A 21,940-nucleotide genomic window follows, 5' to 3' on the forward strand; every position below is an offset into this window, starting at 1 on the left:
GAGAGAGGGATGCAGAGGTAGAGAATTCCCCAGGCAAACAGTGTTGTGCCTCATCGTTCTAGCTCTAAAGCATGCTGCGTGCCACACATACAGTAGGAGCAGAGGCCATGACGGTGAGAGAGAATGAGGGAGGTTTTTTTGTGTGAGTATGGGTGTGTGCATTTGCCTGTTGAGCACCCCTCAGTCCTTGTCAGCATTCTGATCCTGCCCTGACTCTGCTACCTCTGATATCTTCATCAGACATGCCTGCCTGCTAACACGCTCACACACAAGACGCACTACGAACACACAAAATACATATATATACAGTATGCATACTCAGAGAAATATATAGGGTAATGCACATACTGCACACAGACATGCTCAACTGTTGGTATTGTCCATGTCTCTGTTATACACACACACACGCACAAATACAACACATTTTCAGCTATGTTTGATCATACTCATAAGGATGATGTGCCCTCGGTACACACTGAGTCTATTGATCTGTGTGTTTGTGTTCATATATTTGGTGTCTGTGCTAAGCCAGAAATGAGAGGGGATGGAATGAAGTCTTGGGCTGATGAAAAGCTGTCCGCTATAAACCAATGTCATGCATTGATTTTTCCTGTAATGAGTTCTCAGAATGTAGAGACGCTCTGAAACATATCCATGCACACGTCACACGTACTCATCCCTTTATATAAAAATATAAGCATATGAAAATTAAGTAGCACATTTCAGTTAAAGCATGTGTGGTTGTAAAAATATATAGCAATGGCATGCAGATGGGTTTATATTTAACATATTTTAGTATGTCTTTAGATCTCACAGATCAAATTTCAGAGAATTGTTTTAGCTAAGCATATCATATCTCTTAAAGTGGAAGTTTCTGCTGCATGCATTTTTATTACAAATTGTGCTCTGTCACAAATCTGAACTCTGTACTGTTCACCCCTCCAAAATTAGTCCAAGAGCTTCGCTTTCATAAAGACTTTTTATCTCCACACCGCTCTCTCTTTTCTTTTATTTATTTCACGCCCCTGCTGTGAGGATAAGGGCACTCCTACTCTTAGTCAGCTGTAGAGCATTTACACTGAGGTAATGATAAGGTTAGCTTGATCAGCTTTTAGTTAGGAAACTCTGGCACCTGCTGTACAGTCCCTCAGGCACCATAGTATACTGCAGCTAAACTTTTAGTTTTAATGTTTATCTCAAATACCCAATTATTGTGTGACTATGCAGCCTTTACTTTCGACAGTTTAGCAGTTGGTTTGTCCAAATGTATTTATTTTTTATTCCTCACTTCGATGCTCTGAAGTTAATGTCTTCTGGCATGGGTCAGAGTTTTTTTAGGTGACTAATCAAATCACACAATTGCAGCAATTTTTATACACCACCGTAAAGAGAAATTCCTCCAAGCATGTTCCCGCCCCATACAGCTGCAGTTCGGTCAGCTCTGCTCCCGGCAGCATGTTCCAAAACCAGCTTGTTAAACAATTTCAAATCTCAATGCCAGCTCCGGCCTATTCATACAGTAACCTCCACACCCCTCCACCACAACTCATCCACCCACCCATCCTACCATCCATTCCTCCCTCTGTCCCTCCTCTGATCCCATTTCACAGTGGAACCATCAGGAGCTTATCCCAATTTCAGCCTTGGCTGGGGGCCCAATGCAGTGCAGGGCCCGCCTGAACTCAGCTGTGAACTCTCAACCTTTCTCTCATTACCCTCCCCTCTCTAGTTAGCTGGCTCTCCCTTTAACCAGTCTCTATCTCTGCCTATTTTAGGAGGGTTTTGGAGTTTGGCCTCAATATACAGTGCATGCTCTTATGCACGGTTTACAAGGCACATCTAAACACACAGGGTGCTGAGGAGAGCTTGAAAATAACATAAACTCTCTCTGTTATTCAGATAGCAGTCAGTGCACCAACCAGCCACCCAGCCAATCAGCTACCTAGCCAGGAAATTATAATGCAGTGTGCTGTCAGTCAAACAACCAACACCAGCTATCATGTCTGTTGTTAACCAAGATGAGTCCAAAAATGTGTCCTTAAAGGTGCATAGATTTATTTCCCTTCATTGCTAACACCACTAAGAATGTCAGCTGGCAATGGCTTGTGAATAATAATAGAAGTCTATGCCAAAAGACTCTCTCAATCTCAGTTTTAGTCATCACAGACACAAGCCAACAGCATTAGCCCCATGAAGACCTCTGCTTCTCATGCTGCCCTCCTTTCACACTCTGTCTCTTTATGCTTCTATATCCCTTTAGCCACTGTATTTCCATAGTATCAGGAGTTACAATAATGAGATTTCGATTTTAAACAACCGAGCTCAAGCCATTGTGGTGTGTACCACTGGTCATGCTCTCCTGGCCTCCGTAGCCCTTACTCGGGTAATTCTTTAGTGTTGATGGTTCATTTTTCTAATATATGACATATGAGGTTTTGTTCATTGCCAATGGTGGACAGGACTGTACAGGTAAACATTGCTTAATGTACCTGACTCTGTCTGGGAGCAGCTTGTAGCCGAGCTGCTGACAGGTGTTAGGGGCTCCTTTGTCCTAAACTTACCTCCTAAAATACGTCCTAAAATACCCCTGCTTATGTGGCTGAATGTCAACCCAGCACAGGGACTAGGAGCAGAAAGTGTATCATGTCATCTCTGCGCTAACAGAGGTAGGATAGAAAAGAAATGAAGCTCCACAGGAAAGAACTGGCAAGTCAGTCTGTTGACTTCTCGTGTTTTGTTTTTGTTTTTTTTTCTCAAAGGATTTGGCAGCATGCACTTGTTTGCTTACATTTGTGTAAGTTGGTGTCTGTATGAATTCAAACTTTGTGTGGCCGTGAGTGTGTTTGTAATCTCAGTGACATGCATCTTCTCTATGAGAGGCACACCATACTACAGATGACCCCTTTGGATGGCGATGGCCCTTTTAACTACAGCACCCTGATGCAATCCCCTGTAAATACATTAAACCAAGCTGCAGAGGAGGAAGCTGCTTATCCATCCTCTCTGCCTCTTTCTTCATCTCTCATGCCCTCTCTTGCTCTTTCTCTCTCTCTCTTCATACCCTTTGCTTTATATCTGTTTATTTGTCTCATTCTTGATGTTCTTTTATTTACTTTGTGGCTTCCATCTCTTTTCCTCTAAAATAATCACATGCAGATACTTACATGGTGCTAAGCTACACTGACTTGAAGCTCGACTTATCTGGCTTACCACCTTTTCTTAGCCTTGCTGTACGCTACCCACCATTACCAGCAATCCCACTCCTCTTTGCCTTACTCTTCCAAGCCATAAGTCTCACTCCAAACCTGCTTGGGGGTCAAAAGGAGTGCCAAAGGTGTGATGAGTGACGTGGCACTCTGGCTGACCCCTGGTAGCTTGGCAGGTCTGCCTCCCTAATGAGATTAGCTGGGTAATGCCGACTCTGTGTCTGTTTCTCCTGCCGCCCAGCCCGGCCCACCCTGGGGCTCTTTATTTAGCCACCAGCAGGACAGGGTGTGCCAGCATTTGCAGGTCGAGGGCAGGACAGGACCCACAAGCACACTGCCCTCCCTCCCCCATATTTATCTGAATTGGCCAGCGTGTGTTAATAGCTACACAATTATGCTGCTGCATTGTTTTTCATCTCCTGTTGTGGCTTTATGTTGTTTTCTATTTGGGTCTTTATTTTAGTATTCTTCTAATTTTGTGCCTACATCTCTGTCTGTCTTTTTATTTTTCAGCACACAGGTAAAAATGCCTCTTTAATGGTTGGATTGAACAATGCCTGGCAATGATGAAACAATACCCTGATCCCTTGAAAAAAAAACACACACCCAGTATGCCCTGACCAAGGCGACTGAACAAAAAACTCAGGAACCTCGGCTCTCAGGCGTACGTGTGACTGGCTTTGATGATTGCTCATAGCAGCGTAAATTGCAAAGCTGCTCACTGTACCGCCCCGTGAAGACACACAGTCTTAAAAAGTATTACCAAAGCTGTAGCCACCGGTCCGAGACTAGTTAGTCGACTAGGTAGTCAGACCGCTAGATATTTTATCTGTATTATCCCGTAACCCTGTTCACACCTTCAGCCTTTTGTTCTATTGTTTAGGTGACTCTGAGAGATGTTATTAGTACCCTTTTTAGCAGCGAATGAGTTTAAGTGCCAATTATGCGCCTACAACTTTTTCACCATGAGGGTTTTTATGAGAGGGTCCTTAACAGACAGGGAGGGGGCTCCCATGGCACAGGTGTGTGCCCCCCTCAGTTCCAGGGTCACTTTTATTCTGCAGTGTGTGACAGCTTCAGTGAGCCTGACAGTGCTATGCAGCTCCTCCCAGGTGTCCAGGTGTTCTAGCTTTCTGTATGTGATTGTATATGTGTGTGTGTGTGTGCGTGTGTGTTTGTGTGCACGCCAACACCTGCTTGGCTGTGGCCCCAGGGCACAGACAGGTTCAAGTTCCACCCAAACAAACATTATGTACCAATCATTCATTAGATATGTGTGTGTGTGTGTGTGTGGCAGAAGTGTGTGTAACTAACATACTTACACTGTATGCCCTCTGTACTCATCATTTACACTGGAGTATTGTGTTACCCAGACGTGTCAAAGTCTGCTTTTGTGCCAGCAGTCAGTTTGCTCTTCACCTTGTGATTGCTCTTGATCACACAGGCATTAGGTTCTGACATTTTGTGTTCTTGCTCATCTCTGCTCATGGACACATGTCATCCTCAGCCAGGAGCAATATTTAGAGAGGTGAATTAGCTTTAACCTGAGTCACATTCTCTGTGTTTCAGTTTAACACCCCTCTCTCACATACACACTGAAAGAAACTCTCTTTCTCTCTTTATCTATCCTTTCAGCACAGACAAGTCATAAAATTCACCCTGAAAAGAACGGATAGCCATGCACACACACACACACACACACGCTGCCCCCATATCACATTGCTGATTTGACCCTTTAGAAAACAGAAAAGAAATCCTGTTAAATAAAATGAAATAGTGAGGTGGATTTAGAGGCCTCCATGTTAATCTCCAAAGAGAACTGCAAACATAATAGCCATGCAGTTGGATGTACAAGAAACTTAATTAACCGGAGACCTTGTCAATAGATGGCAGGTCAAGGGAATTTCATACAGCACCTCATCTTTTCTAGTCAAGGCATTGCTCCATTTTATGACAGACTGAAGATCTCCCACAACCTTTGAAAGTCTGTTTATATCTCTGTAGTCCTTCTTCTTTCCTTACATACATTTAATGGCATCATCGCTGCTTTGTTCCCATCTGGAGCTTTCACTTTAAAGTGGCCATTTCCAAACTTCTTAGTAAATCTTTGCTTGCTTACCAGAAGATATGTGTAAGAAGTGACTTAAAATGCACAGCATTTTAATCATGTCATGTGGACACCGCTATTTCTCACTCTGTGTATAAATGGATAGGATTTATGTAGTTAAACTGTATATATTAACCACTTCCCTTTTTAAACTGTTTTCTTGTCTTTCTGGTTTTATCAGAAATAAATATAATGCTGCTCTACAAGGCTCTATGAAAAGCAGAATTATATAATGCAACATTTGTAAGGGACTGGCTCATTTCCTACTGGCAGTTTATTTGAGCAGAATGCTTGTTGAGAGTGGAGTACTTTTACTTCAGATTGTTGATTTTGTTTAGTTCAGTTGCATTCCATTTACACACATGATATATTAAGAAAAAACTGTGACTTTTTGTCAATGACTCTTATTATTTGGGCACATCTGCAGTGCATGTTGCCTGAGTGTTTATTTGGGTTATGCTCATTTAACACCATGTGTGTGTGTGTGTGTGTGTGTGTGTCACAGGGCACACTGCCCAGTTTGGGATCTGTGGGGTGGCCCATCATAGTATGCCCCAACAGGGACACCAGAGAAGTACAGTCTCTGGCCATATGGTGGTGGACCCTGGGTGTCTGCCTAGCCAGTTACACTTGGACTGGAGCACGAAAAAAAAAAACTCACCTCCCTTGAAGACTTTATAGTAAGGCTAGATATTAGAGTGCTGAAGTTCCAGGCTTCCAAAAGATGTAAAGTGTTTTTTGTTTAAAGATGTCTCAAGAAAATCATGCCGGAGACTTAAAAGTGGATGATGGAGCTTGCATCCTGATATTCTATAGAACTCTACTGCAGACTTCAGCAAATCATGGAATCAGTTTCAAGGAAGAATTTAACAGTGACTGAGAGAGAGAGAGAGAGCATGTTGCAAGTTGGAAAGTGTCGGAAGGGTAAGAGTCAGATAAACAGATTAAAAAAGTAAGTGAGCTGAAAAAAGGATAGCGTAGCATATAAGAAATAAGGGCATGGACGTGTTGTAGAAAAGAGCAGCCGGAGAGAAAGAATGATGGAGAGAGCATCCCGCAGGATGGGGAGATTGTAACATCACACTGCAGGGTCCCTTATGGGACAGCCACAGACGGAGCACGCTCCCTGCTGCATGCAGGAACAGGAAGCTTTGCCAGCATGGAAAACATACAAGAGAAGAACGAGAGACGAGCGGAGCAGAGAAAAATGCATTTCTCCCCAGAGATGAAGTGGGAATTTTTTTTTTTTTTTTTTTTGCTAGCGCAAACACAATGTAGGCAGATAGCTGAGAAAGAAGAGAAGGAGGAGATGGCAGAGAATAAGTAAAAGGAGAAGTGTTGGAGGAAGGGAGCCTTATGATAAATGAAATAGTGGGAAAGTAGAGGTGAGGGCTATGAAGAAAAAGAAGAGAAGCAGCATTTTGCAGAGGTCAGATAAATTGTTTTGTAAAATAAGACTATAATGAGGATACTGTGATTGAGTGAGTATGTTTGAGGTACAGTATCACCACATATGCTTGACAACCTAGAAAATACCAAAAATTTCTGATGCAGTTTTTGCCTTTCTCGGTTGGATGCTTGATTCTTGCTGCCATTACTGCACTGATCACCATGGTTAAGCCTTTATCCTAAACAGTAACCCTTGACAACCACATAATGTGTATTAGGACACCTAAAAGTGTCATGGTGAAAATTGCCATTAAACTGAAGTAACCTAAGTGCCAGTGCATTGAAGTGCACCTCAGTCACAGAAAGGCTCTGATCACAGGTCAGAGTGTGCCGCTGTGAAATGGGACATCACCACTCACCAACACAGCAGAAAATACACAAGACATTTTACCTGCTGTAAAATATAAAGCAGCAGTCTATTTTTACAGCACATAGGGTGTGTGTGTGTTTATATATCTATAGATTTATAAATCTATAGATAGATAGATATAGATGTGTGTGGCTATACACATGCATGCAAGAATTCATGTGTGTCTAGAACAGCGATTTAGCTTAAGGCAGGAAAGAGGACGGGGTAAGGGAGGGATTTAATATGCTACGATAGCCCTCAGGGGCCTGTACAGTTGAAAGCCAATGCATGAGGCGTGCAGAATCACACCAGCCTCCATTACAGAGGGACTGGGGCTAGGGGTGGATTGGATGAGTGGGGAGGGGGGTGTGTGCTATAAAAAGTGAAATCATATCACTTAGCAGCTGAGTGCAGATAAAGCTGTGTTTGAACTGGGAGGCATAAATTATACATTGTAAACACAGCGTTAGGAGACCACGGCTCGTTTGAATTATGACAGAGGGTAGTTTTTCTCCACTCCTTTTTATCCTTCCCACACTTCTGTCTCATTCACAGTTTCCTTCCTTCCTACCTTCACTGCCCCAATCCTAACTTTTTTACCTCATGCCTTTCTCCTTTCCTTTTTCTAACTACACCGACCTTAACAAGCAGCTACTTCTATCACACACATATTCAATCACATTCTTGTTTTCTGTAGACGCTGCAGAGGAGTAATTTTCTTCTATTTACCTGTCCTCTTTATTCGTTTTCTTCTTTTAAATCTCTTGAGAGTCAGGCTGCCCTCCTCCTCTTAGCCCTCTACCACAGTGTCATTGAGAATCACAGCGTTCCAACGCATCATGGGTGGAGGACAAAACTGGGTAAGGAGGCTGACAGAGCTCAGTGTGATTTGATCAATGTTCTCCTCTTGCATAGTTCAAGTTGGGCTGCTGCTGCTTTTTTAAAGGTGCCTCTTGACAAGTGCGAGGTTATTGATCAGTTTATTCTATTTGTCATTGACTTCTCAGCACCGTCTCTCTGCTCTCAAGTCAATAGTGGAGGATTGAGAGGGCGAGTGCCTCCCTGACCTGCCCTCCCTCAATCTGTGACTCTGGCTTGTCCACTACACCACACATTCACAAACACACACACACATACACACACAAAATGAATGACTCTCACTGCCCAGCTACAATTTTGATTAATCTTGAAGTGCTGCAAGGTCAGGGCAGGACTGTGTGTTTGTGTATATCTGGTGTTGGCTGATGCTGTCAGATAAAGGTCTTAAGCTCTGTTAAGGTAGGCGCTCTGTTTTATTTTCTGTCTCGGTGTACATGTGTGTTTGTGTGTAGATTGTCTCCTCCAGAGAAGATCGTGGCCACTCTGAGTCAGGGATCAGTGACCTCGCCCTGTTTGGCAGACATTGCTCAACTTGTGTGTGTCTGTGTTGGTGTTTTTGCATACATGATTGTTCTTGTACTGATTATTAATGTTAATGTTATTAAGCCAGAAAAACCTGTCAGAAGATGTGTTCATGCAAAAAACTACTATTATTAATATTATTTGAGGGTGTAACCTGAAGTTTAGGGTGCTGTACAGCACAAGTTACCTATAATACTCATTTTTTTTGACAAATAAGTAAGTTTTTCCATGGTGACTCTCCCGCACCCCCCCTTATTGCACAAATAATCAAAATGACCAAGGATACTGTAGTAGATTAGATCACGTAGTGCTGCAGGTCCAAAGCCTAATAATTATATGGGTTAGATTGGAATATGAGTGTATATTTTTATATAAGATTCAAGGTCCGTTATAGAATGAATGGGGCATCTTAATGTATCTAGCAGTTGCAATGTAATTGTGTGCTTCTCATTACCTTTGCCTCTGTACTGTTTACATTCCCTTTATTTCCGGCTTATGAATTAGCATAGCTCAGTTTCTCTCCGTGCTCATCAGCGTGGCTTCGTTTCAGGACTTAGTTGATTTATGAAGACCAGACTGGGGGCTGCAACCCCTCGCCTCTCCATGGAGCGAGAGGAGATAATTATTCTCTTTCTGACTCACACATTTCAATGAAAAATGCATACAGCTGGGACTTAGAAGCAGCTTATCAAAAGGTTAACTCTTCCCCACAGTTGTCTGAGTCTGCAAAGGGGAGCACAACCGACAACAGTGGCAGCATCAGACCACTTTGTGTTTTTTCCTGCTGTTTTGTTTGGGTGTTTTTGACAATTCTGTGACCCACCAGTAGCCCGGTGCTTTGTTTTCCCAAAGTTAACTTTCAATCAAGAGACAAGCCAGATGTTGTTTGTGTTGTGTACTGTACATCATTTCTTAAGTGCAGATTCATAGGAAAATCACTCTGACAAGACTATACCACACATGCAGCACAGTTATTCTTTAACATCAGCTAAACTAATTATACAATGTTTCATGCAAACTAAGAAGTTTTCATGTTTTGTTAATTATAGTTTTAAACATAAACTCTAACAACCAACATGGTGTCAGACCATGAACACTTTTTCCCAGCAAACATATTAATACAGCACACTGTATACACACCATTGTGCTTGATAGCTATTTAGATCATCTCATTGAGATTCAGAATTCTCTTGCCTTTTTCTTGTGCGCATACACTGTATTCCAACATACACCACTGTCACTCTTTCACATATGCACACACTTAAAGTTAACACACACACACACACACTGACAGGCCTTATGTGGAAGAAGTGCTGCCTGGGAAAGTGATAGCAAGAGAAAAGAAGCTCTGGAGAGTGAGTTATCTCGTTAGATGTCATTGAGGGACGCCTCTTCTCTCCCTCTCCTTCCCTCTATCATTTTCCTCTTTCTTCCCTTCTCTCCTTCTCTCTCTCGTGTTCCCACTTGCTCTCTCAAATCATGCTTGCCTCCAGTGGTATTCAGACAGTCCAAGGACAAAGTGGAGATATGCTGGGAGCAATGGACTGTCCGTCAGTTTGTGTTTGTGTGTGTGAGTGAGTGTGTGAGAGACAGAGAGAGGGGTTGTTGTTGAGTCTTTGAAGCTGTTCTTCCCTTGTCTCTCTTGTCCCTCTCCATTTAACCCCATGATGATACATCACACACTCACACACATGCGGAACTCACCAGGCGGCTGTGGACACACATTACAACACATTGCAAGATTTAAGATTCACCTAGAGCTCCATGCACAGCTTGCTGTTGTCGAGGTCATGCCCTTGTGTTTAAAGACTGTTACATTTGCTTCATTTCATATTTATTGAGTTGTCAAGGTGACTGTAATGGCAATAAATAGTTAATTTCCATAAAGATGTGTAAGATATGTGTCTAGTTTTTTTTTTTTGCCCCCATCTGAGCACCACCAACCAAGCCAGGGGTCTCTATATTACTAAGTAATGCAGTGTGTTAATGTGACCTTGGCTTGTCTGACTAAACCAGTTTGAAGTAGATGGCCCCTGGGTCTGTGACCCTGGGAGAAGCATACACACATACAAAAACCAACCAGATGCATGACCTGTTTGCCTCCTGCCTTGCACAGACACACACGCACATATACACAAACATGAAATCCATCCCGGAGACAGATTTCTCCCTCTGCGTGTGTGTGACGTGGCAGCTCCGCTCTCTCAGACAAACAGGGGAAATCCTCCTTGTCTTGCCTTGTCCATCACTGGCCATCTCACTATCCTAACACATGCGGGTGTCTGCAGCCCCCTCCCCCAGCCTTCCCGGCTAGCCTCTAAAGCCAAGAGATTTAACCCATGCACATGCAAACACACACACATGCACGCACGTACACAGACATACACACGGCCCCTTTGGCTCCAGCCTGGTTCCCCTGACGCAGGGACACATACAGGCAGGAAGTTTGAGGAGAGGTTTGTGTCAGTTGAGTTCTCTTAGAACACTTCAGGTTTGACCCTCTCTTGACCAGGTGGTTTCCTTCTCCTCCATCTCTCCATAAACAACCGCATCCCTGCAACTGAAGGCGTAGGGGCTCGCCAAGTGTAATAACATCACTCATGTTTTGATGTGAGGCGGAATGTCTGCGTGAGTGAAGGAGGCTGACTCAGGGAGGCTTTGCAGCAAGACAAGTCTTATATGTATTGTGTATGTGTTTCCTTCTGGGTTTTCTCTGATTGCAGAGACGGCAGATCTTCGTCTTGGAGGAAATCTTGTTAACCTGTCACCTTAGCAGCCTTCACCCACCCACTATTTATCCACTGTGTCTGTAAAACACACCCATGCATGTACATGCACAAACATTTCACACACATGTACACACACAAAGAGAGACTGTCTACTGATCTTGTTGAGTGTGTGTCGGCTCTATTAGCACATTCCCAGATAGGGCCAGAGCCCTCTTATCTATGGTGACCCATTAATTACACTTTGTTCCATTAAGTGATCTATTTCAGACCTGCCCCACCCTCAACACCCACTCTGTGCTATCTCCACCTCTGACCTGCTCCTCCCCCCACCTGAACTCTCTCTTCTCCTCTGTTCTTTTCATGCTCCCCAACACACACACACGGACACTGCCTATCCTTTTCTGTATGTGTTATACAAGGATCCCATGGTCCCTTGACAGGCACCTTTATACTTCAAAAGCCCATGTTTTTACTGCATGTATCACATACATTGCAACAAACAATGCTGATAGATACTGGTGCTGGAGATCTATTAGGGTAAAATCAGCTAGATTACACATCATCCAGCCTAGGAAACCCATCATGTATGTTCATTTGAGTATGTTCTACAGGCAAACCAAGAAATTCAAGTAGTCCACTAGTCTGATCATTTGGATTAGATTTTTGTGTCCTAAGCTCCAATGGCAACTGTTTTGTGTTAATGACATATATATGTTAATCTGTAGTGTAGCCTGACATTGGTGACATCACAAAGAACACCTGCAGCTGCATCTACAGTGCTTTTTTAAGCTTCTAGTGTTGTCTGTAATGGTTGTTGCTAGGCTATCAGTCCACTTCACATACTAGTGCCAAACTTTAGCCTTATCATTGTGAATTCACAAAGTATTTTTCCACAGTTGAAGCACTGAAAGCAGAAGCTAAAGTGCAATATTGATATTTACAACAAGAGGACACAGATTTATTTAAATAAAATGTAAAAAGGTGGAAAGCCATTCTATACAGTGCTGATGTGTTCTGCCCTTACATTGCAATTTAATAATGGCTGTTTGATTAATGGTTTTATTCTTCTATAGAACTTTAATGAACATTAATGCAGGGTTGTATGTAAGGTGTTTATGATCAACGCAGTCTTGTGCGGTTGGGGGTTCTCACACTCAAGGCTGTCTATTCTTTGACCACAGATTCTGAATGCGCCCTGTCTTTCTTACAGGTGCAAGGGGGCCTCTCATGCCCCTCTCCACTGCCTCTAGCTCCTTTGTGACAGAGTGATGTGTGTATGTCTGATATTGTAGAAGTGTGGGTGTGTGAGTGTGTGTTTTTCTATGCCTGGTATTGTCCTGGAGGTGCATGAGTGCGTGCATGTGTGTGTGCCAGAGCTCATTGTGTTGAAGTGGAGTAGACAACGTGTGTTTATGTGAGTGAGGAGTGACTGTAGTGTAGTGAAGTGGCGTTGTGAGTATGCAATTTGGCTCAGATTTGGATGTGGACTGTGTGTGTGTGTTCATGTGCGCATGCTCCGTCTCCACTCCATCTTGTCCGTCTTGTCTTTGGCATGGCTGTCTGTCCTGACCCTTGTCCAAGCATCATGATGTGTGTGTGTGTGTGTGTGCTTATGTGAATGCACGTAAATGCATGCATGTAGTGCCTCCACTAATGCCTAGTCTTTGTGGGGGCCTCTCTTTTCAGTCATGCTGCTTTTGAGACACATTGTGCCAGGGCATAGAAACAAAAGCTCTCCATTGCCCCTCAATAGGCCAAAAACAAAACCGTGTCAGGCGAGCTAGCAGCCCCCGAGTGTTTGCCATTTAAGTCCCAACCAATAGTGGTGCAGATGGAACAAAAGGCCTGGACAGGGAAGGAGGCCTGCACTGTTTACAGTGTTAATGTCCGGGTGGCACTCCCAACAGTGCCCTTCCATAAACATACATGTTTATTTCTTTACATGTCTCTCTCGCTCTCTCTTTTTGTGTCACAAGGAATCAACAGGTAGAACACAGATCTCGTGCCCCTTGAAATAAAAACTGCCTTAATAATCTTGGACATGCCATTGGTTCTCCGCAGATCATTGGGATATTACTAGAATTAAGTAGGAATGATTTATAAAGGGAAAAATGTTACAAGGGAATTTATATGTAATTTTATCATACCTAGTTTTTCTAGAATGCAACAGTTCTATAACATTTTTCTTTATTTATTATGTTAAACCTTTCTGTGTGGAGTTTGCATGTTCTCCCTGTGCCTGCCTGGGTTTTCTCCGTGTATACTCTGGCTTCCTCCCACATTCTGAAGAGGTGCTTATTAGGTTGGGCTTAATTAGTGACTCTAAAATTTCCATAGGTGTGATTGTGATTGGTTGTTTGTCTGTGTATGTTGCCCTGTGATGGACTGGTGATCTAGCTGGGATAGGCTCCAGCCCCCGTTGACCATGTACTGCAAGACAAAGCGTGTTCAGATAATGGAGGGATGGATGTGAAATTAATTTCTAAGTTTTACTTTGAATCTTACTTGCTGTTTTATTGACAGCATAGGTGTCATTCTGCCTTGAGTCTGTCCTGAAACTAGGGACAACTTCTTTATATACAGTTCTAACCATAATTCTATACTATATGCACCCTATTGATACATATTACCACTATTTAATATCATTTTCCAATGTCAGCACGTCAGAAACGGTGTAGCCACAGTCTAAAATGCCCCACACAGGCTCACCTCCTATTTCAAAGTGTCTCAACCCATTTGAGTAGAACAGAGTAAAACAACTGACATTGAGAGGTGGTGTAGAGGCGAGGGCATGTTTGGGCTTTTTATTTTTACTGGAGAGGGGAGAGTCTGACACCGGTATCAAATAGCCTGTACAGTCCTTGGACCAGGGTTATCTTGTAAATACGCAGCTCCAAGTCTATAAAAGCGAGGGTCCTTTATGACGGCCAAGGCCACTCATTCATGTTAAAATAAAAAAGCACTCAGTGCAGTCTCGGTGTCTGGAAAGGGAGGCAGTAAGAGAAGGACAGATGAAGGGATTTAACTGAAAAAGAAGCAAAGGAAAGATATACAGTGCTGCACCGTCTTTTGTGCCGAGTCCATGTTGTCACAAGTTTCTCTCTTCACGAAACTATTATACAGAATGTAAAGTAGCTTACGTAGGGTGATGATTTCAACCAGTTAATGTGATATTCTCCTCTCACTCTTTCTCTCTCTGGGCTTTCACTCAATTTTTGTCTCTTCTGTTTGTATTTTATTCAAAGTAAATACAGAGTCCCCTCAGCGGCCCCTGTAGCTAGTGATTCAGGTTCCTCATCTCTGGATGTGTAATGAGTTCTGCCTTGTTTTTGTCTAACAACAACACACAATAATAAGCAAAGTAATTAAAAGCAGTATGAGGGAGAAGGGGGGGGCAGACCCCACTTACCAACAAGCATTAAAAATGATTTTCATTCAAGAAGAAACAGTGGTATTACTGGTTTGATAAAATGAGCTCTGTTTTGAGTAATTTCTGTTTTTCTTGTGTGACTCATGCGTATCTCAAACCAAGGCTTAGACCATATTGATTTTATTTAAAATGAAGACACATGGATGAAGTGTGAGTTACACTGTGGGTTTGATAGGGATGTCTGAGTGGAAATTGGCATTAGGAAGGATAAACTGTAATTTAATTAAATTTTTGATTGAAGACAACATCTCCATGTTTTGTTACAGAGTTGTTCTGGCAGTACCGCTGACCACCTGTCACCTGCCTGGGCTCTCTTTGACCCCATCTCCAGTGGCAACGTGTCACATCCCCTTCTACAGACAGCCATGTGGGACAAAAATGACATTCTTGACCTTTACGCATGTCAGCAAGCGAGGTGACAACACGCATACCCGAGCGTACGTGCGTGTCCGGTGCATGTGCACACGTTGACACATCTAATACACACACACAGCATATGGACACACACACACAGTGCACATACCCTCACACACCACAGAAGATCATCTAATATCAGGGAACGTCAGGGGCGGAAATCCGATCGTCTGACAACCAGGATACAGATAGCGATTCTCCACCGCTGATCCATGCAACAGATAGTTTCCACAAACAGCAGCTCAGCTAAGGTTACCACCAACCAAGGCCCGCACCACAATATACTGGTCTGCCTCACATAGAGATAAAACAAAAGCTTAAGTTACCGTTGATAGGAAATTGATAAGATAATGCACTGTTTGTGTGTTTTTTGATGAAAACTTTGACAAGAGGAAATGAGAAAATGTTTTGCTTCTATGTCCAATAATGTCATGTATATTAGTCCTGTTAGGTGTTCTGTTTTTGCAATTTTTGCTTCGAGATCATATCATTACTCATCTCCTTTTTTTTAATTGAAGCTCATTAAATGTTTAACCCAAATGTCAGTATATTCGATTAAGCACTCATAATTGTTTAGAGAAATTCAATCCACAAAAAGAAAAGTATCATCACTTTGCATTCCTTCCTTCAAAGTGCTCTTAATAATTTGAATATGTATTTATATTATAAATGAAGTAAAGAGATATGGCCCCCTTCACATCAATGTAATTACGAATCACAAAAAAAAAGAGTCTGATTCAAATAAAATAGGCCATTTGTACACAAGCAATTAACTGGTGCGGCTTTAAATAATGTAGCCCAGATGGAACCTAATTATAGTCGGCATGCTTTGATTCGCGCTTCCTGTCGGAGTATTACTCGGGGCGTCACTTTGGCTTTTCAGTCACCTAGCGTTTGTTTTGAAATTTGTGACAATCAGAGCCGATTACCATTTGTAACAGCATGCAGCGTTTGGTGCAGAGGGAAGAAAGCATGGCCCATAGCTATGGAGGAGTTTCCTTGTTTCTGGCTTAAAAAAATTCTCCTCCTCTGTTCCCTCACTGCACACAAATGATAACAGCGCAGTGTGTGTGTTTGGGTTGGGTTGAATGTGAATATATGTGTGTGTGTGTTCCCTCCATGATGTGCATGTGATGAAGGTGTTTGTGTGTCAGCATCTTGTAGCAGTGTAGAGTCAGAGGGAGATCAAACAGTCAGTCAATTACCTTGAGAGGGCTCCAGTGGCTGCGGCAGAGAGGAGCAGGCTAAATATCCAGGATCAAATACTCTTCTCTGCCCTGTCACATAATGAGGTGGCTCACTGGGTCCAGACAACACACACACACACACACACACACACAGAATGGTCAATCACAGGGCACCGGTCAGGTGCCTCCATGAAGCTTTGCCATGACCTGAGCAAAGAGCACATAAGAGAACACTTACCATGTTCCGTACCAACTCGCTCCTCCTTCACACTGAAGCTCTGTGTGTGTTTCCTTACCTTGAAGTCAGCTGTCCTTATTATAGCCATAACTTGTAGTAATAATCTCTATGTTTGCCAATGCCCAGTGCTAATTACAAACACGCAGTGAAAGAGAAATTTTTTCTCTATTCCCCATGACAATACGCAGTGTTATGGAGCTCAACAGTAACATCATTATTGCATTTACAATAAATGAGGACATAATTGCATTTAAAATAAACTTTATTATATTAATGCAATTACAATAAACCTGTTAAAATTAGCACATTAGAAGTAATTGTTTTATAGTTAATGCAAGAAATACGCAGGGTGCTTTATTTTTTTTTTTTTTTTGAATTAAATATTAGACACAAGTTATAATTAAAGTTGCAAAAAATGGACCAGCTTTTTCTCCTGTATATCTTATTCATCAATTGCCCAGAATTAAAACAGCTGAATCAGCTGGAAAACTTTTTCAGTATGGGGGTAAAATTGAGGATAAAGCAGCTGTAATTGGCTGTTTATGGGTTCACTTTACATACAGGATACATCCAGATGACACCTCATCGATTCCCACATCTTTTAAAAATATTACTTTGATTTGTGGTACCACTGATGTCATACTCTCTCCTCTGCTTTGGTCATTGGAGCTTCTCCATCTCTAAATCAGTGGTCATCTCCCCACTTTGACAACATCCATTAGGTCCAACACACTTTGGCTATTAAAAGAAGAGTGGCTGTAAGATGTTAAAGGCCTGTTTAAGTCAGGATGAGAGTGGGTTTATGTCTCTAACGTGTGAGAGTGCTATCTGGGGGAGTGAACTTAATTTCATCCAACATATAGAGAGGGGGTGGAGCTTAAGTCCAGAGTCATTGGAGGGGCACAGGCTCATCTGCATATTGGCACAGAGACACCCCCCTGGTGACCCTGAACTGCGCTGGGATAGGGTGGAGAGGCTGGCGGCGTTCCGGAGGAGTTCACCGCCAGTTCAGGGTGAACGAGAGAGCGCTGCAGCATTGATCGCTTCTGCAGGAGAAAAAAAGGACAAAACAAAAGTAAAAACACTAGTGAGGGAGAGGTCCAATGAGACAGAGAAAATGGAGGAGGTGGAAAAAGATCACAGGGCCTCAAATTGGATATAAATGATAGATTAGAGGTGTGAGAGGGCTGTGTCTTTGTTTCCCGGGATGGGTGTTATGATGAGCCCTACACAGGTAGCAGAGTCACTGAGAGTCCTGGGTTATTGACTACCATGATTGCCAAGCCAGTAAATTTGACCCAAGGCACTGACTGCCATCTGCTTGCTATATAGTGTGCAGTGAAATCCCTTATCTCAGTGATCGAGAACCCCCTTACATACTCGTGCACACGAATCACACACACAAAACACACAAAACACACAAAACACACCTGCAACTGAATCCAAATCCGCTCTCATGCCTAGATGTTACGCTTGCCCCCAGTCTTACAATCATACACATAAACACACACACATGCACGCACACCATCTCCATTAATGCGTCCAAGCAGAGGTCAATCTAATAAACACGGGGTCAGTGCAGTGGTCATCAGAGGCCTGTCCATGTTGAGAGAGCCTTTAAGGTGCTTCCTAATTGTATCCCAGTGGCCTTCTAGTCTAGCTTTTTATAGCTGATATGGACACAGAGGAGAAGGGAGGAAGCCAGGATGGAGGAGGAAAGGTACTAAAGAAAGCAGCTAAGTTAAAGACAGATATCTGTCTACACTCCTGGTTTGACTCATCCAGCAGGGTTGTGGTTACCAACCTGATCTTGCAGCTCCAGCTGATTTAAGATACAACCATGCTTTTAATCCTCTGAGAAAATTGTAGGGACCCATTGTAATGTTCTTATCTTGCAGACCCCAGCAAAAAAATGACTTAAGTGTGCAAATAATGAGACAAAAAAAGAAAAGTCATTACTGCCAGTTTTATATTCATTCATTCTTTTGTGTGTAAACACATGTCTTTGATCCACCTATTGAGGGATGAACTCTTAATATCATCTCACAGTAAACCTATTATCCCTGTAGAAAACAAGAGGGGCACCCTTAATATGGCTTTTCAGGTCCAGTTACAGTTGTGTTGCTAAGCAGCGGAGGGGCTAGCCAGCAGCAGCAGAAACAAGCCATTATCTGTAAGCACTGAATGGTTAGTGAGCATGAGTAGAGATGAGCTGGGCATCAGCTGCAACCACAACTTGCCCTCATCATCGATGCTCCGATGCAGAGCCAAGGTGTTCTCTGCAGGACTGTCTGCCATGGAGCTATCCAACTAAAACGCTGCCCTGTGATACCCTAAGGAACCTGAGGCGCATGTACCAGATTTCAAGTTCCACCGTGACCCCAACTTGGGAACTTGCTAACCTGGAGGAGGTCAGAGGGAAACCCAGCACTGCCGCCTCCCCCCGCCGCTGCCAGACCACCTGATATGTTCAGCTAGTTACCTCTCTCCAGCTTCTGTCTTGCCTTTCCTCAATCAGTCCTTTAGAATGAATGACTACCGCTCCACTGGTTTCACTTAGTGCACCCATTGTGCATATCTCTGGTCTTGTTGGAAGGACCTCTTTCCATCTCCTTGGACGTGCAGCGGTGTTGATTATCAGGTATCCGCTTGGATAACATATTGAGTCCGTCCCTTTGGACTAGCAGGTCATAGGCTGCCATTGCTCTCACGCATAAGGCCTTAGTTTGCATAGAGGGAGTGCAGTTTAACCCTTTATGTTGCTAAAGAATGTATGTCAGATGTAGAGCTATATATATTTTTTAATTATGTACCCGCCACACATCGTCTTTGCCTGCAGCATTACAGTGTGCAATTATCTGTGTTTGTATTTGTATCTTCTACATGTAGGCACAGAGAGGCACGAGCTGACCTCCTGGATGAGCTTCGACTCCATCTTCAGGTTCTTCAGTGAAGTTTTGGAGGCAAAAGAATACGAAGAGGCAGAGGAGTCCTCCAACACTGTCACTACACGCAGCAGTTCCCTTAAAAACAAACACCAAGATTTGTAGAGGACCATCAACACTGACTTGGAACAAGTGGAGATTGGTGGGAAAGGATCAGAGGTGGGGGTACCGAAAGGGCCCTCTCTGCTGTATGTTTTTCCTTTTCGCTCTCTTCCTCTGTAACCTCTGTAACCTCCCACCAGTTTCCCCTTCCCCACTCTTTTCCCTGAGTGTCATTTCTCCCTTCCAGCCCTCCCCAGCCCTGCACACACATCGCCTTCTTGTTGTAAGAGACAAAGAGTACAGGGTCACCGTGTATACATCACAATAACGTTTTGCATTACTTCTAGTTGAGTGCAACTGTCAAAGCAATATGGGCCTGAGTGTTAGCGCTTCCCGTGGGCTGTGGCCTGGCTGCGGGTACGGGCCACAGCAGCAGAGATTAAGGCTGACAGCCGCTGTGCACAATGCACTGTGGTGCACCTCTAATTGTCCTGACATCAGCCTGAACTGAGCTAATGCCCCGCCTGCCCTCCAGTCTGCACGGCTCACTCTCCCTCTCTTCTCCCTCTTTCTCCGTGGTCCTAAAGCCTGGACTTCTCTGCCTGGAAGAATCTCATTCCATATGGCACATTCTGGTCAGGTTTGGTATGGTCTCAGCCTGCTGGTGATTTTGTTTTTACAAAGGCTGTTGTTTTTTTGTTGTCTGACTCCTCCACACATGTAACCATCTTTTAAACCTGAGCATGTATGTATCTGATACTTATTTCTGGCAATGATAGTTCTTATTATTAGAGATATTTTTCTTTGTGCACACACTTTGGCTGTTTTTATGATTATTATTATTATTTTAATATTAAGCCGGTACCTCTAGGAGCAAGTAAGTGTGTGAGTGTTTACTTTATGGGTTCAATTCGCAAAAGTTTGAGGAGTTCATTTCTCTGTTTATTATAAATATATATTTTTTCCCAGTGTTATATCTTTGAAATTGATGTCTCTGAATGATTGAATGCGATAAAACAAATAAAACACACACAACCTGCTCTGAATATGGAAAATTCAGGACACCCAGCATATTTAAAATCACTTAAAGTCAAGCATCAAAATGGGTTCGAGGGATATCTCATTTTAACAGGAGCCAGAAGTCAGCTCACAACACTCATAAAACCTCAATATATCGCCTTACACATGTCAGGAAATCCAAGATTTCAATATTATTCTAAGCTGGAATGATATTTTCTTAGATGTTGGAGAAACGTAACATATCTGTTTTTTTCCTTCTTTCCACCAAAGTACTCTTCTTGTATACTTAGAAGTGACACACACTTCTTCTCCCTGCTCAGCTGCACATAATCTCCCTGCGTGACACAAACATGATAAAAATTTTCCATAAAGCTGCTATGTTTTATAAACCACTCAAGGCTTAATGGAATACATTTCTAATGTGTCATGACATTAGGAAAAACTCAAACCGGATACTAAATCTTATGATACCTTAGACACATCTAAAATGTGTACTTTTTTTATTTTTTTCTAAAAAATTGAGACAGTTGCTATTGTTAAAGCGTGAAATCCTGTCTCTTCTGCCCACTGTGTGTGTGTGTGTGTATGGTTTAAGGCTTTTGTGGATTATCTTTCTGCTGTAATGAGACAACTGCGGCTGATGGTTGCAGGCCTAATTTCCTTTTAATTTGATTCAGATCTCTCCAGGTTTCTGCAAAGAAGTTGGCTTATTATTTGATTTGATGAGTTTCATTTCAAGATACCATTGCTCATCTTTCTGCTTTTCAGCTACAATCAGTTCATTTTTCCTACTCTACAATTTGTATATTGTTGCCTTAGGAATAAACAAGACACTGTTTTTTTTTAATAAAATCTAGCAAGCCATATGTGAACAGAACTGAGGATGTAAGAGCAGCCTAAATCCAAAGCACAGTCTGCTAATAAAGAGGTACTTTTTTTTTGCCAATTGCACTTGAAGACGTTATTTTTTGCAGATGGTTTATTTGTTGTAATGGTTTAGGGAACACGCCTATTTTTGTTTTATCAAGCTTTTGGATTTCATTAGACTGGAAGTGTGCTGCCAGAGTGCATATGTTTTTTTCATTGTTTTCTGATCACTCATGGTTTTAAACGACTGTCATTAAAAATTATTTTAACGCTTCTTGCAGTACAGTGATTACTTTTACTTGATTTCATTATTGTGATTAACCTATTGAGGCGACAAAACAAACGTTGAATGTTTTTTTAAACAATGTATCAGTTTATTTTGTTTCGCTGATTATTTTCCTTGAATAATCATTCTCTATTGTTGTTTTTTTTCAGGATAGCACAGTTTTTTTTCTTTTTAATGAAAAAGCATTAGTAGATAGACAGGTGTGACAGTGAGCGCATCGGGATGAGAAAGTGGAGACACTCCACACAGAAAAAAATGTAATCTTACCCA

At 42.5% G+C, this 21,940-nt stretch overlaps 1 protein-coding gene across 2 annotated transcripts in view; it reads left to right on the forward strand.

Moving 5' to 3' along the window:
• arb2a (ARB2 cotranscriptional regulator A) overlaps window positions 1–21,658 on the forward strand; it is a 126,235-nt gene extending 104,577 nt beyond the window's left edge. The window contains exon 11 of one of the 2 annotated variants that reach the window (XM_028413384.1): window positions 19,400–21,658. In XM_028413384.1, coding sequence (XP_028269185.1) covers window positions 19,400–19,560 — 161 coding nt within the window. In that variant the 3' untranslated portion in view covers window positions 19,561–21,658. Of the gene's footprint in view, window positions 1–14,937; window positions 15,356–19,399 lie in introns of those variants that run through there. The other variant, XM_028413386.1, reaches the window with a different exon arrangement.
• The last annotated feature ends 282 nt before the right edge of the window (window positions 21,659–21,940 follow it).

Source organism: Parambassis ranga, chromosome 9 (genome assembly GCF_900634625.1).
Source record: "Parambassis ranga chromosome 9, fParRan2.1, whole genome shotgun sequence".
NCBI classification, from domain to species: Eukaryota; Metazoa; Chordata; class Actinopteri; family Ambassidae; genus Parambassis; species Parambassis ranga.